This window comes from Carex rostrata, chromosome 2, assembly GCF_964058835.1.
Source record: "Carex rostrata chromosome 2, lpCarRost1.2, whole genome shotgun sequence".
NCBI classification, from domain to species: Eukaryota; Viridiplantae; Streptophyta; class Magnoliopsida; order Poales; family Cyperaceae; genus Carex; species Carex rostrata.
Window position 1 is genome coordinate 6,481,338 of NC_135919.1, and position 14,717 is coordinate 6,496,054.

Below are 14,717 nucleotides of genomic sequence, written 5' to 3' on the forward strand. Positions count from 1 at the left end.
TATTTGTACATGTTTATGTGATCCTTTACGTTATTTAGCTGTTGTTTTAGCTATTTCTTGTAATATATATGAAGGAATGTTTTGTATTGTAACTCATTTTAAATTTATAAGATACTCATTTACCCTTTATTAAAAAAAAAAATGTAGTATGTGTTAAAAAAATATTCAGACTTCTAATTGATTGGTTTCCATATGACAAATGGTTTATTTCTCTACTCATAGTGGCATTTAGGCAGATGTTTGCGTGCGCGTTACAAGTAAGAAAATGAACATTTTTTTCCTCATAACCGATCAATTAGGAGACAAAACACTTTTTCTATGCTACATCATTTTTAAATTAAAGGGTAAAATAGATATTATATAAATTAAAATGAGTTTTAATAGAAAAATCAATAAATTGGGTAAATTCGCGAGTTTTTTTAAATTTAGAAGGGTAAATGTGATATTATGAGTTTTAGAAGGAAAAATACGTCATTTTGAAGTTTCTGAAGGGTGTACATGAAATTCTCCCTAATGTTATAGGCATGATGTAAATTATAATTCACATATCATGTTTGTGAAAAATGACAATATATATTCGAGGTATGTTTCATTGTCCATCAAATAACTTGAAATTTTTAAAATTTGGCATTAACAATCCTCAATGCACTAAAAAATGTATGAAATCTGATTATTAGCGATTTATATATTCGATTAAAGTAACCGATTTTTTTTGTTTAGATTCGGACCGTCTGATTCGAATCCGGATCAATCCAGTCCGAAATGAAGCACAAAGACAAAGGGCCTCTTTAATCTGACGGTTCGGATCTATTTGTGAGTTACTTTAGGACATCCGAACGAATGAACTCTCTCAGAAACGCTATCACTGTCTCAACGAAACGCTATCGTCTAATCGTCTCCAGTTTGGAATATCCCCCTCAAATAGTGAATAGTCTCCTCTCCGCGCCAATCCCCTCTGTTGCTCACTTCCAGGCCATGGCTGCCTCTAACAGTAACCGACCTCCTAATTCCCACCTTCTAAACCCTAACCCTAACCCCTCTCTTCAACGCTCCACAACCCCTGTCTTCACTGCCCGTCCTCTTCCCAATTCCCCTTCACTAAACCCTAACCCTAATCACATCATCCCTCATGGCATTATCTATCCCGTTTCCTCCCGCTCCTTGCCAACCGTCGCCGGTGTTAACCCCACGGTATACGCTCGCCCCACTGCTCCACCAACTTCCCACGTCCCAAGTCACCTGCCTCAACATCAACATCAACATCAACACCAACACCGATTTGCATATACTGGATCCGATATCCAACACCATGTGCGGCCGAGTTCTTTTGCTGTGCCAACGACAGCGGGGCCCCCAGCTGCTGCTCCTCCTTTGAAGGGAGTTCCAGTTGCAACCCATCCCAAGGTTTCCTTCTTTCCTCCTCCTTTATGGTCTCTTTGCATTTGAAAACCACGGTCATAGGAAACCAAATTAATAATCACAAGAAAAAAATTTGGATAGAAAAAACCATACAACTATGAAGAAATTTGTGTTTAGTGTAAGACCATTTGTGACCATAAACTTTATATTTTAAGATGTGTTGATACTCCATACAATTGATTGATTATACAAGTTCCATGGTTTTGCATATTGTTTCAAAAGGATCCACTAGAAAACAATTTATATGAAATTAATTACTTGGCGAAAATGGAAGTGATTTTCAATCATTAGATTTTGCAAACTTAATTGTTCGGACTTCATTACGTTGTGTTTCTTATATTATTAGATTTAATGGTTCTTAGATTAATTGTTTGCAACTCTTTGAGAGAGAGAGAGAGAGAGACATTTGGTGCAATTGCAAACCAATTCAATTAAATATAATGGGGATATCTTCAGATGGATTGCTCTTCTTCTTACATTTTCAAACCCATTTAAACCAGCCAAAAGTCTAGCATGGCTACCACGAAAACTATGGCTGTTGTCTGATTATGCTTAATATGTTGTGGGTTGTGAATGTTGCCCAAATACCTTGGGGCTTGCACATTGTGCCCAAATACCTATCATCTCTTGAAAGCTGAATTTAGAAACTGAACTTTCTGTGCCCAAAGCTATATAACAAACATGCCATTAACCTTTCACACAAGCATTTGACTCAAAGATTACAACGCTGGGCATCACTTGTAATTAATGTTTCCTAAAAGCAATCTAGCAAGGATACAAATGGAGCAACAAGCAAATAGAACAAAATGGATTCCCTTTTCAAATTTTAACTAAAATAATTCTATATTACATGGGACTTGATGTTACTCAGGCTCAAACACTGCCTACTGTTGCACAGACTCTTGAGTACGCCATGGCTAGAGAGAGGTAACCCCTCTTCCTCCCCCCCCCCCCCCCCCCCCCCCCCGACCATCTCCCATATAAACAAGCATACTATTAACTCACTTTATCTTGATGTATTGATATTTTACATTTCAGGGAAAGAAACAGAGATGACACATTTATAGTGATTAACGACCGAAAGGTAAGATGATTACTGGTCTCTTTGGTTTCACAAATTGCCTTAACCGACCAGTACACATGCAAGTACTGGTAGTACTGGTGTGGCATGGCTATGGAAATTTGTTATCCCTAGTTTGCCCATAGAAGCCCTTGCTGGAAAGCAAATAGTCCAAAAACAAACAAGAGAAGAGGAACTATTGTCCATACTGCCTTGTAATGGTTCAAATTAGTCAACTGAATTCAAGGATGAAAAGAAAATACCACATCTTTTTCCTACAGTAAGGTGCTAACAAGCTATTCTTGAATTTTTGTTTTATTTTATCGATGGAATTGAAGGTGAGACTGACAGATGGAGAACCATGTTCCTTATATTCTCTTTGCCGGTCTTGGGTTAGAAATGGCGCACCACATGAAACTCTGGTACTTAATTTTGTCAACATTTTTTTATTTTTTGGATCTATAGTAGAGGTGGTTTGAAATTGGAGTTGGGATTGCATGAGTATTATGTTAGATCCATCTAATGTTCCTCAACTTATCCTACATTTTGTAAATTTAGTAGTTTAGATTCATACCATTTTTGCACCAGTCAATTCTGGGACATCTAGTTAAGCCTCATTTTTATCACTGCCTCAATGAAGCCCAATTGTATGAGGCCCATATGTTCCATTGTTTGCCTCAACTTTGGTCCATGCAATTTATTTAAAGAACCTTGCTGCAATCAACTCACCAAGATTCAATTTTGCCTCTGCTAACCAACAATGTAATTTACCCTCATTATACTGCTAACCGATGAATTCTCACTTTCTTCCTGCAATTGTGCATAATCAATCAACCCTCATTTGTAACTTAACCTTCAATAAACCAACTTTGAATAAATCAACACTCAGTTGCAATTCTACATTTTTCCTGGCTAACTTTTAGCTTATTTGTTTGATCAGTCTAACTACGGAAACAATGAGAGAATTCTACCTAGGCCCTTGCCTGCTTCTTTTGCTGATTTGGATGAGGTCAAAAATGAAGAAAAAGACCAGCAAGACAATGATTCAGATGCTGCTAACAATGAGGTCCCTTCTTTCTTTCCTTCCATTTTGGATCCCTTGTTTTTCCTTGCAAATCCTCAAATTTAAATGTATTACAAAAACACATGAAGAAGATCATACCGTGACAACTACTAATGAGTCCCTGCTTCTGATAATGACTTGGCATTGCTGTTAACAAAAATGATAATCTGAGTTAGACCTGAGTGCCAAGCAATACTGACTTGTTAAGTTTTCATTCAGGATGGAGCGGCTGTGGAACCATTCACTACACGTTCTCTATTGGAGGAGCACATAAAGCGCGCTAAACGGATACGTGCCAAGTAAGTCTCTTTTTTGCATGTAATTATCTCAAACCTCTTACGGTTATTGTAAAAGTTTTGGTTATTGACCCTATGAACTGCAATCTTTCAGACTTTCAGCCGGAGCTTTCAATGTTCATAATTTCAAATCTGTCATTGTTCCTCTATGGGATGCTTATTATTTAATTTGCCTTTGAATTTATCCCATTTGGCAGAGAAGAAAACAAAAAAGAGGGCTTAAAGTTGGTAAACCAGTAAAGGTTTGCGCATTTGGTTAGCTTGACCAGTATGATACAAAATCTTCACATGCAAACTTCTCATCCAAAAAGAAGCAATTTCTGTTGATCCTATTAATGGTGCTATATTTTTATTAAGTTCATTAATTATATTTAATTGTTATTATACAGGTTAACAAAAGAAAGGCTAGTAAGAATAAGGAGATACAAACAGAGATTAGCTCTCCTCCTCCCATCTACCGAGCTCGCCAACAATAATGTCCATGGAAATTAGAGTACAAGTCTTTATTTTCTTAATTTTAGTTGGATGTTGGGGCATGTGTATTTGTGTACATTGTATCCCTATCCCTTTCGTACTGCAGTGTATTATTTTCATTGCATGTCAGTTAGTTAATTAGGTCACTTAGGTTGTGAGTGAGTAGATTAATTAGGAGAGAAAGAGACTTAGCTGCAATTTGTTTGCTTCTGATGTCTGTAACATTAAAACTAACAAGTTGGTCAAGAGACGTAGCTCTGCAATGCAATTCTGGTTTATTGTTGCTGGCACAAGTTTTGGTGGAGATATATAGATTGTTTTTCACACAAGAAAGATTCTTATTTGTGATTAGAAATAATTAAATAAATAAAGCAAAAGGGGCCCTGTTTTTTTCATTACTTGAATATGATCAATTCTTTCAGGGTCGCCTGATGATTTACACTTAAAAGTATTGTGTATTATATATCACCTTTCTAGTGGTCGCATCTATTTAAATAAAGATGATGGTTACGAGTACATTACAAGTAGAAGACATGCCCTCTAGAGTAAAAAGTAAAAAAGACAAAACGCTAAATAGATGAAAATAAAAAAGATGCACTACTGAAATGATCCTACGAACTCTAAATAGCTGGAAATAAAAGACACGTTACTGAGATCATCCTAATTTCAACAAGCTGACAATTGCAAGATCAGGAGTTGCGAAATATTTTTGAATCCGGTTTCCATCAAATTTCTCCTCCTTTGCAAACTTTTCAAGCACATATTGAAAATTTTGATTCAATCAATGAAAGACAATTGATTTCACTCGGCTCTGATGCTTTTGTTGTATTTTTGTGCAATCCTAAAGAGAACTTACCCATAGTTCTTATTCTTTTCCTGAAACTCCTTTAATATAAGTTAACAAGAAAGATTAATCTTATAATATAACCATGTTGGTGTATTATTGTTTTTCTTTGAGAAATAATTGTGGTTATTATGCCACAGGCAATAAAAAGTATTGATGTATTACATAAGAGTTCAATATCACATTAAAAAAGTGCAAATTAATATTGCCTGAGCCAAGTCAAGTATTGGACGAGCTACAACTCCAATTTGACAAAACCAGGTCATTTAAAGGATGATATATGCTTTATTCCATGAATGATTTTGGATAGAATTTGGCTCACGAAAAATAATCTTTAGAGATGTATTTCTGACAAATACTGCTGGTAAGTAGTTTCAATTATTAGTACCGTGCTTCAGTAGTTTAGCATATGACTGGTACCATGATAACTCATGATTCTATACGACTATGATCCTTGACTGGAACGATATATATTACTACCAGAATCTTACGTTGTCAAAGAAAAATTATTAAAGCCAACAGTACTATCATAATAGAAGCTATGGTATGATTCATTTCTATTCTTGGATACACCTGAAGAACATTTCAAATTAAAACAAGTTTGGAGGAGAAAGAAGATACAAGAATTGATCAAAAATCTAGAATCATGGAAGGGACAATAAACTGGGGTGCTGTTTTTTTCTCATGGAAGGAAGGAAACTTTCGTTGAAGCCCTTTATTAACTTATTTAATTAATGACTCAGAGAGAAAAAAAAAGGTGAAAGGGTAAAATGGATATTTAGAAATAAAAATCCACAAACTACGCACTTATTGCCAACTTCTTCTACTACTAGTATCATACCCGTGCATTGCAATAGAGACATATATTATAAGAAAAAAAAATTCAATAAAAGTAATAATTATTCAAAAATTAAGACACATGTTAATAGAAAATTTATATGATTCTGTATTTTTAATTGACTTTAATCGTGGTCTCTGATAACAATTTGATGATGTGATGATTCTTTATTTTTAAGTACCAATGATATCAAATAATAGCTCGATTCGAATCTAATATCAAATATCGTACAACAATTCAATATCGACAGATAATATGATATCAAAAAATATAAATAAAAAGTGTTATCGGTGTGTGTGTATAGAATATATATACACACACACATATTATAAGAGAAATATATATTCACACACTTTCCAATTTATATTCTTCTTCTTCTTTGTTTTCAATTTAGAATACACACACATTGATATATTTTATATTGGAAATATATTTTAAAATTTTCTGACAACAATATGTATAGAAACAAAGAAAGAGAAATAAAGAAATTAAAAAAAAAATCGTTGTGATCCATATAGAAATGAAGAAGAAGTAAGAAAACAAAAAAAATAAGAAAATAAAAGATGAAATATTCTCAATTGAAGATGAGATATATGAAAACAAAGAGTATGTTTTTAACTAAATTTAGATTTACATACATAAAACATATGCATTTAATCAAAAGAAGATAAATTATGTAATTGGAGGGTTGAGATCAAATCCGAAGTTTTATCTTTCAATCGTAGCCGTTGGCGGATCGGATACCCAACACGGTTAATAATAAAATGGAGATAAAAAGAAATATTAATTTCAAATATCTCTGGCCACCAAACAACGCACAGAACAAGGGCAGTCAATTAATGGGAAATAGATCTGTTGTTATTCCTTGAGAATTACAATAACCTGTTATTTCAATTCTAACCGTTCAAACTTTTTTATACACGAATCTCAACAAAGTAAGTTTTTAAGCACGGATCTCAATGAAGACCAACGGTTGGAATCTGAATAACAGATTCCTGTTATTCCATGAGAATAACAGCTGATTTATTTTCCAATTAATGATCCCAGCCCAACTCTTACACCGCCATTAATGATCCAACCTTATCCATCTAGTTTGTACTAAATTTATTCTAAAATATTTTATTTTAATGTATAGTTTCAAATGAGCTTGAGAAGCTAGAAACATTTTCTTTTCTCATTTCATTTAAAATTTAAAACAAAGATTTTAACAATCCTTCAATTATGATAATCTTTATAAAAAAATAATTGAAGTTATTGTTTTCAATGCTTCCTTTGTTAATGGGTGGTCAAAATAAATTTTAAAATTTTCTTCACTAAAAAAATGGTGTATATACAGGAGCAAATCTCAATAGATAAACGGAGTATCTCAGGCTCCAACTAGTACAGTGTTTACAACTAGTACAGTGTTTATTCAAAGAGGAGGGATCCACTTACGAGATTTGAAAGTTATAACATTTTATAACAATTCGATTTAATGATTTTCAAAGTTCAAACAAGTCAATCCAAACCGTTCAACAAGATATCTATATTAAACTATACTTGGAGATCAAATTTTACATTTTTTTTTATTTTTTTATTATTTATTAAGTATTTTACAAAACTGTTGTTTTTCAGTGGTCCAAAATTATCTAACAACAGCAGTTTTGTAAAATGGTTAATAAATAGATAAAAAATCAAAAATAAAATAAAATTGATCTTCAAGTGCATTTTAATTTTCAAATGTTGTAAGTGGATCCCTCCTCTTATTTAAATTCAATATTGTATATGTTTAAAATATTCAGTTTTAAGATTAGACAATGCAATTATGCAAATCACATTTTATGTCACTTATATATTTTTAAAAAATAAAAGTACATTACATGCGTATGGTAAGACATGTAAAAAATATGAATTACATGAATAATTATCACCACAATGACAAATATAAAATAAATGAAGAAGTCTAGATACTGACCGACACCCGACCCTGGTAACATGCGTTGAATGATTTGAGATCTCTGACAGCCTTGAGAAGTTGCATTTAAAATTTATCTACCAACATTTTCAAGAATCTTATGAGTTTTATTCTTCAATGCCAGCATTTTTTTATTATTATTTTTTCTTGAACTCTTTTTCTCCTCTTTGACAATGCAAAGGGGGTGAATAAGTAGTACGTATAATTACTTTATTATAGTAGAATAAATAATTAGCTAGAAAATAAATGTTTAATTTTTATGATGTTATGTGTTGATTTTCGCCTCTTCTTATTCTCTTTCTATTTCGAAGTAACTGTCTTGAACTGATTGATTTAGTTTACAGTCTAATTTGATTCAGTGCCTTCTCAACTGATGGGTGGCTGTCATGTTTCGGTCCATTCAGTTACCGGTCTGGTTTGGATTCAGTGCCCTCTCGGCTGTGATATGCATACAGAGGAAACCATCGCTAGGCTCCTATCACTCTAATGAAGCAAGAATGATTAATTTGCGTCAACAAGATGCACATACACCGGCCTACACGTTTTTTGTTTTATTTAATTGTATGTTTTTCACAGACACTTGTTGTCTAATCTTATATAACTTTCTTTATCAATAAAACTGCCTACGGGTTTCCAGTAAAAAAAAAAAAAAAAAAAATTTTCAAGAATCTTTATTTTTAAAAAATTCATTAAATTCAACAATTCATTCAATTCACATCTGCCACCGCTATCAAGATTGCTACCCGTAATGAAAATGTTCATAATCCTTAATCATTCAAACATTTCCAACTTGGTAAAAGGAATTAATAATAAAAAAAAAAATGAAAACAGTTATATTCCTTATTGAATCATTTGACAGGTTTCACTATCTGGTGATGAAGACAGCGGGTAAGAGCAGAATAGCAGCCTAGCCTAGATCGATCGTCAAGAGTCGATCATGAAGAATATCACAACTTAATTACAATTTTTGTTTTTTTAGATAAATCGTCTTTACTGAAAATGAAAAATGAAGTTCGGAATTAATGCCTTTTTGAACTCCCAAATTGAATCTTCTCATAGATTGCCACAGCAAAATTTGAAGAGAACGCAATTCCGCAATTGAAGTTCGGTTTGACCTATTTCGAACTTTGATTTCTAAGAATTTGAACTTCATTCTCGGTTTGCCCAAAAAAAGAATAGCACCTCCCAAAAAATGCTTTCTATACACATAGATGCACAAATATATAAAGAAGATAAAAATTATCAGATTATAAATTTATTGTTAATTGATGGTGAGAGAATTAGATTATGAATAGTCATAGAAAGGGACAGTGACAAAAACGAAAGAAGAGATGAAATGAATTACATAATTCATAATGAGTGAGTCTATGGTACTATGCATATTACGGTTTGTTACCGTGCTACGGCTCTATATTTGAGTTTTCAAATCTTAATGGTCGATCTGAACCGTTCATCTTGTTCTCCATATTAATATGTGTTTGGAGACCAAATTTTACATTTTTTGAAAATTTTTTACTATTTTTTTAGATATTTAGAAAATCAATTGATCTGAAAATTCCGGACCATCCAAAAACAGTGATTTTCAATAAATCTAAAAAAATAGTAAAAAAAATTCAAAAAATGTAAAATTTGGTCTCCAAACACATATTAATATTGAGAACAAGATGAACGGTTCAGATCGACCGTTAGAATTTGAAAACTCGAATATAGAGCCGTAGCATAGTAACAAATCGTAATATGCATAGTACCATAGACTCACTCATTCATAATTGTGATGAAAGGTCCTAGGTAGGTTGGACAGACTTACTGTATTTGTTTCATTAATTAATTAATTTATATTTTGGGGAACAATCGTCAGCGTATTTTATTTTCTCCATCTCTATCTATCTGATATTCTGACATCACCATCAAATTTGCATACATATCCTATATCCTTCCTTTAATTGAACTTCAACTCACTTCAACCCTTAAAATTCACTAATGAACTTGATTTGCAATTTTCTATTCATTTTTAACGCTCTTGAAATTTTAATAACCGAACCCCATAACGCCTATTTTTAAGTGAAAAGAATCAAATAATTAATACCCGACGTGGAGAAGGGGCATAAGTAACGCAAAAGAATTTTCATACTTGTGAAATATACAAACATTTGAGGAGCATAACGTAAAAGTCCCTCCCTAATAAATTGCAATAATACAAAGGACAAGAGCACTGAATGAATTAAATGAGGCCTCTCTCTCTCTCTCTCTCTATCACATTACAATTACATCCGTTTCTCTCGGGTTTCCCTCCATTTTCATTTTCATCCTGTCTAAACTCTACTACCCTAATTTACAAATTAAGCGTTGGAAATGGAGGAAAGGAGGAGCAACGAAGAAGCAGACCTGAAGGCGCCATTGCTGACATGGTGGAGGAACAACTCCGTCCGAAGCATGAGAGGCCAATTCCTCGCTCGTCTCCCAGACAAGCTTCGCTGCCTCGTGGACCCCGAGCAACCCTCCTCCCTCGACCTTTCTCTCGCTAAGAACCTTCACAATGGTATCTTTTCATTTTTCTTTTCCTTTTCCTTTTCCTTTTCCTTTTCCCCTGCATTCATATCATACATATTAATTCCACCTTCTATAAATATATCGTTTCTGTTTTTCATCCTTGATCTGCTTTCAGATCCAGTGATCGTATTGTTAACGTTCATTTTTTCGCTTTATAATTCATGCATAATTCAATCTTGAAATATATATACTGTGTTCGTTATTTATTTATTTATTTTTTTAGCAATTAAAAAGTGAATAAGAATCTAATTGAATTTTTTGGGGCGAGCAAAATCATTATCAATAAAGTTAGGGGAACTTTGTTTCATTAATTAATTCTTTTCATAAAATATTCTACCTACTAGACGTGAGACCCTATCATGCAGTATATTATAATTTTCAACAAAACAAATGAACATGTATGAATACCAAATTAAATAACTGCATGTTGAGCCAACTCATCAGGTACAAGTGTCCAAATTGAGAAATGTTTTTACAAAGTCAACCCTTCTATGAGAAAAAAAAGAAGAAGCCAAAAACTGTATTGGGTGTTTAAATATTCAAATTTAGAATTTGACCAAGGACTTGAATTATCTTATTACTAAGAAAAACTAAAATTGGCTACTAACATTGACATATCAAAATCTTTTCATTTCATGCATATTAGTTTTAATAATTTTTAAAAATTATGTAATATAGTGCAATTGATGGATCCTCATTTACTGTTTTCCCTTTAATTAATATCTCAAATTCTTCATAAATGGGGCAATTTGAAAAATATAGAAAATCCATTTAATTTTGTGTAGTTACAGTTAACAATTGAAATTTTACAGGGGAGAGAGAATATTATGAGAAACAATTTGCGACTCTACAGTCATTTGAGGAGGTCGACTCAATGAACCTAGGGAATGTACTACTGGACGAGGCGCAAGACTTGGCAGAGGAGAAGCAGAGTGAATTCGCTATGCGTATATCCAACTATGCAAATATTGCTCTATTGGCTTTGAAGATCTATGCTACTATAAAAAGTGGTTCAATAGCAATTGCAGCATCGACGCTTGATTCGTTACTAGATTTGATGGCTGGTGGAATACTGTGGTTCACACATTTGTCAATGAAAAACATAAATGTATACAAATACCCGATTGGGAAGCTGCGTGTACAGCCTGTTGGCATTATTGTATTTGCTGCTGTGATGGCTACTTTAGGTTTCCAAGTGCTAGTACAAGCAGTGGAGAGATTGATAGAAAATGTGAGTCCAGATAGAATGAATTTCATGCAGCTGGTGTGGCTTTATTCAATCATGCTTTTTGCAACTGTTGTTAAACTTGCTCTTTGGTTCTATTGCCGCTCTTCTGGTAACAAGATAGTTCGTGCTTATGCCAAGGATCATTATTTTGATGTGGTGACAAATGTGTTGGGGCTTGCTGCAGCTGCTTTGGGAGACAAATATTATTGGTGGATTGACCCTGCAGGGGCTATTCTTCTTGCCATTTACACTATCACTAATTGGTCCGGAACTGTGTGGGAAAATGCTGGTAAATTAACATTCTATATGTCCTGTTTGCTGAGCACAGTACTGGTCTGTACTGATTTAATATCTAAAATGCTATGTCTTTTTAATTAATGCAGTATCACTAGTGGGTCAATCTGCTCCACCAGAAATGTTACAGAAGTTAACATATCTTGTGTTGAGGCATGACACCATGATTAAGCGGGTTGATACAGTACGAGCTTACACCTTCGGCGTGCTTTACTTTGTTGAGGTACGTATGTTAATATATAGGGATCAGATTTATATGGTGCAGTTACTGGGTAATACAATTTTGATTGGTCTCTATAAAATATATATTGTTTGGCCTAGCTAGCCGATCAATTGTTAACTTTCATATGTGATATATAATAGGTAGATATAGAGCTTCCAGAAGATTTGCCATTGAAGGAGGCACATGCGATTGGAGAGTCGCTGCAAATTAAAATTGAGGAGTTGCAGGAGGTGGAGCGTGCTTTTGTTCATCTCGATTTTGAGTGCAGCCACAAGCCTGAGCACTCCATTCTTAGCAAGATACCCAACATGGAGACATAGGCTTTAAGAGCCCTTATCTTATGCATGGGTTAGATCCATTCAAGTTCCATGGATCACCTAAGTTCAAATATGGAGTTAGTAGCAGTAGTAATAATGATAAGTAAATTTAATTTCCATGATGCATTGTATAAGTCAGTGTATGTGTTTAGATCCTACTGTGGCCATCACAAGTATCATCATTTGTGTTATGGAGGGAATTGGGTGAAGGTGTGCAATATAATAAAAATTTTGAATCTCTGTGATTAAAATTCCGGACACGATAATTAATCTATGACGTTCAGGGTCTGCTCCAACATTTAGGGGGGAGGACTGGAACTGGTACAGTACCAGTTACAAGGGGGGGAGGCTTTAATTTTCTGCGTTTCAAATGGAGGCATTGGCTCTTCTTCTCGCCACGAAGGCTGTGGTGGAAAAGGGGTATGCTGTATGTGAGTTCCCAACTGACTCTAAAAACCTGGTATCTCTGTTGAATTTGGGGAAAATTAATTGGAAAAGTTGAGGGGTTTAAGATAAAATATGTAACTAGAAGAGATAGTTGTTGCCCATCTACTTATAATACAGGCAGGATTGAGAAACTGGATTACATAGGTTACTCTTTCCCTATATTTAAGACTCCCTGATAGGGGTTGAAAATGGTATAGATAATATCTGATTCGTATTTGAAAAATTAGATATAGATATCTGATATTCGAATATTCGTGTGGATATGGATACTGGTACAGTTTTATGTTACAATTATCCATATCCAAATAGTAGATATATACTATATGTTTTAATATATATATATTATGAAAACGATATGTTATTCATCATTATAATTAATTAAATAAATATTATAAACTTTAATATTTTTAATATTTTTTTAATAAACTTTAATTAATATTATAAACTTTAATATTATAAACTTTAATATTTTTAATATTATAAACTTTAATATTTTTAATTAAATAAATATTATAAACTTTAATATTTTTTTAATAAATATCTGTTATCCTATATGTATCTGTATCCGAAAAACTTAAAAAAAATGTGGATATGATTTTACTACTATCACTCTGTATACATTATGCAGTACGGATAAACAATTGACCAAATTTTCAATGAAGGACTTAGCGGAGAGTTTAATTCCTCCTAATTCGGTAGTTCAAATCTCTAACTTTTACATAATTAAAATTGAGATCAATCTGACATTGATCATTGAGCGGATTAAATTATAAAGAATCCAATATAGTTTTCAAATAAAGCTAAAAGGAAAATCATTCACAAATCATTTATAAATAACATTTTGCTTTTAAAATAATTATTCCCGTAAATAATATTTTGAGAAATAATTTCACTTTTAATTAGAGACAAATTATCTAAATTAAAAATAATTATTTTTTATTTTCTTTTAATTTTCTACTGATTGAACTGGATAGTTTACATTGAAAAAAAAAACACATGCTATAAATAGTAGCGTTCGAGAGAAAAAAAAATATGGATGCTTTAAACTATAACGTCCGTGTATGAGAAAATTGCGAATTCTTATCCTCTGAGATATCTCAAACTTTGCGTGACTTTATGGAAAATCCCAACCGTTTAAATACGTTCTGCACAAATCTCAAAGCAAACATAATACTGCCACCCCACACCATCCCCGAATAGGCACCGGACACGTCGGTCACGCAAAAGTTGAGATATTTCAGAGGATACGCACCCGAAAATTGCTAGGCTGAATTCACATCCTCCCGAGTACCGTAAAATAGAATCTTTTAGAATTAGTGGATCCGGACCGTTCTTTTAAGTTTGCATGAATCTCAAAGCGGCTAGAGTAAATCTTAAACCGTAAAGTGAAGAGAATCTTTTACACGTATTGGAGAGGATACTCTTCCATTTTGAGCTTTGGACGATGTAAATCACAATATTCCAGGTATGTTTTCAATATATTTCGAGAACGAAGCTACTTTTTAAAATGTTGATAAATAATCTATTAACTCATCTTAATTGATCTATTTTATTATTTAAAATATTAAATAGAATTTGAGAGAGAGAAAAGAGAGATGACGGAATTTAAAAGTAAAAAGTGAAAGATCTACTGTAAAAGAAGAGAAATGAATTATCGTGAGATAAAAAAAGTATTTTGTTAAAAATTAAGTTTTGATTTAGTGACAGAAA

General features: G+C 33.1%; 2 protein-coding genes across 2 annotated transcripts; both read left to right on the plus strand.

Annotated features, from left to right (window-relative positions):
• The first annotated feature begins 942 nt into the window (after positions 1-942).
• Positions 943-4,591, plus strand: LOC144571664 (uncharacterized). Its single transcript, XM_078321016.1, has 7 exons — positions 943-1,404; positions 2,291-2,346; positions 2,458-2,503; positions 2,818-2,901; positions 3,420-3,545; positions 3,762-3,841; positions 4,228-4,591. Exons 1-7 carry the CDS (start codon positions 976-978, stop codon positions 4,328-4,330), a joined length of 924 nt encoding a protein of 307 aa, XP_078177142.1. The 5' UTR covers positions 943-975; the 3' UTR covers positions 4,331-4,591.
• A 5,629-nt stretch (positions 4,592-10,220) lies between these two features.
• On the plus strand, positions 10,221-12,801 carry LOC144571675 (metal tolerance protein 4-like). The gene is made up of 4 exons (XM_078321026.1): positions 10,221-10,487; positions 11,311-12,015; positions 12,110-12,243; positions 12,384-12,801. The coding sequence occupies exons 1-4, from the start codon at positions 10,301-10,303 to the stop codon at positions 12,561-12,563; spliced, it is 1,206 nt and encodes a 401-aa protein (XP_078177152.1). The 5' UTR covers positions 10,221-10,300; the 3' UTR covers positions 12,564-12,801.
• Positions 12,802-14,717: the final 1,916 nt, after the last annotated feature.

Coding starts and splice junctions, on each gene's coding strand:
- LOC144571675 (XM_078321026.1), top strand. CDS start 10,301: ATGGAGGAAAGGAGGAGCAACGAAGAAGCAGACCTGAAGGCGCCATTG. Junction 10,488..11,310: donor CGCTAAGAACCTTCACAATG/GTATCTTTTCAT, acceptor GAAATTTTACAG/GGGAGAGAGAATATTATGAG. Junction 12,016..12,109: donor AACTGTGTGGGAAAATGCTG/GTAAATTAACAT, acceptor TAATTAATGCAG/TATCACTAGTGGGTCAATCT.
- LOC144571664 (XM_078321016.1), top strand. CDS start 976: ATGGCTGCCTCTAACAGTAACCGACCTCCTAATTCCCACCTTCTAAAC. Junction 2,902..3,419: donor GCGCACCACATGAAACTCTG/GTACTTAATTTT, acceptor TTGTTTGATCAG/TCTAACTACGGAAACAATGA. Junction 3,546..3,761: donor CAGATGCTGCTAACAATGAG/GTCCCTTCTTTC, acceptor GTTTTCATTCAG/GATGGAGCGGCTGTGGAACC.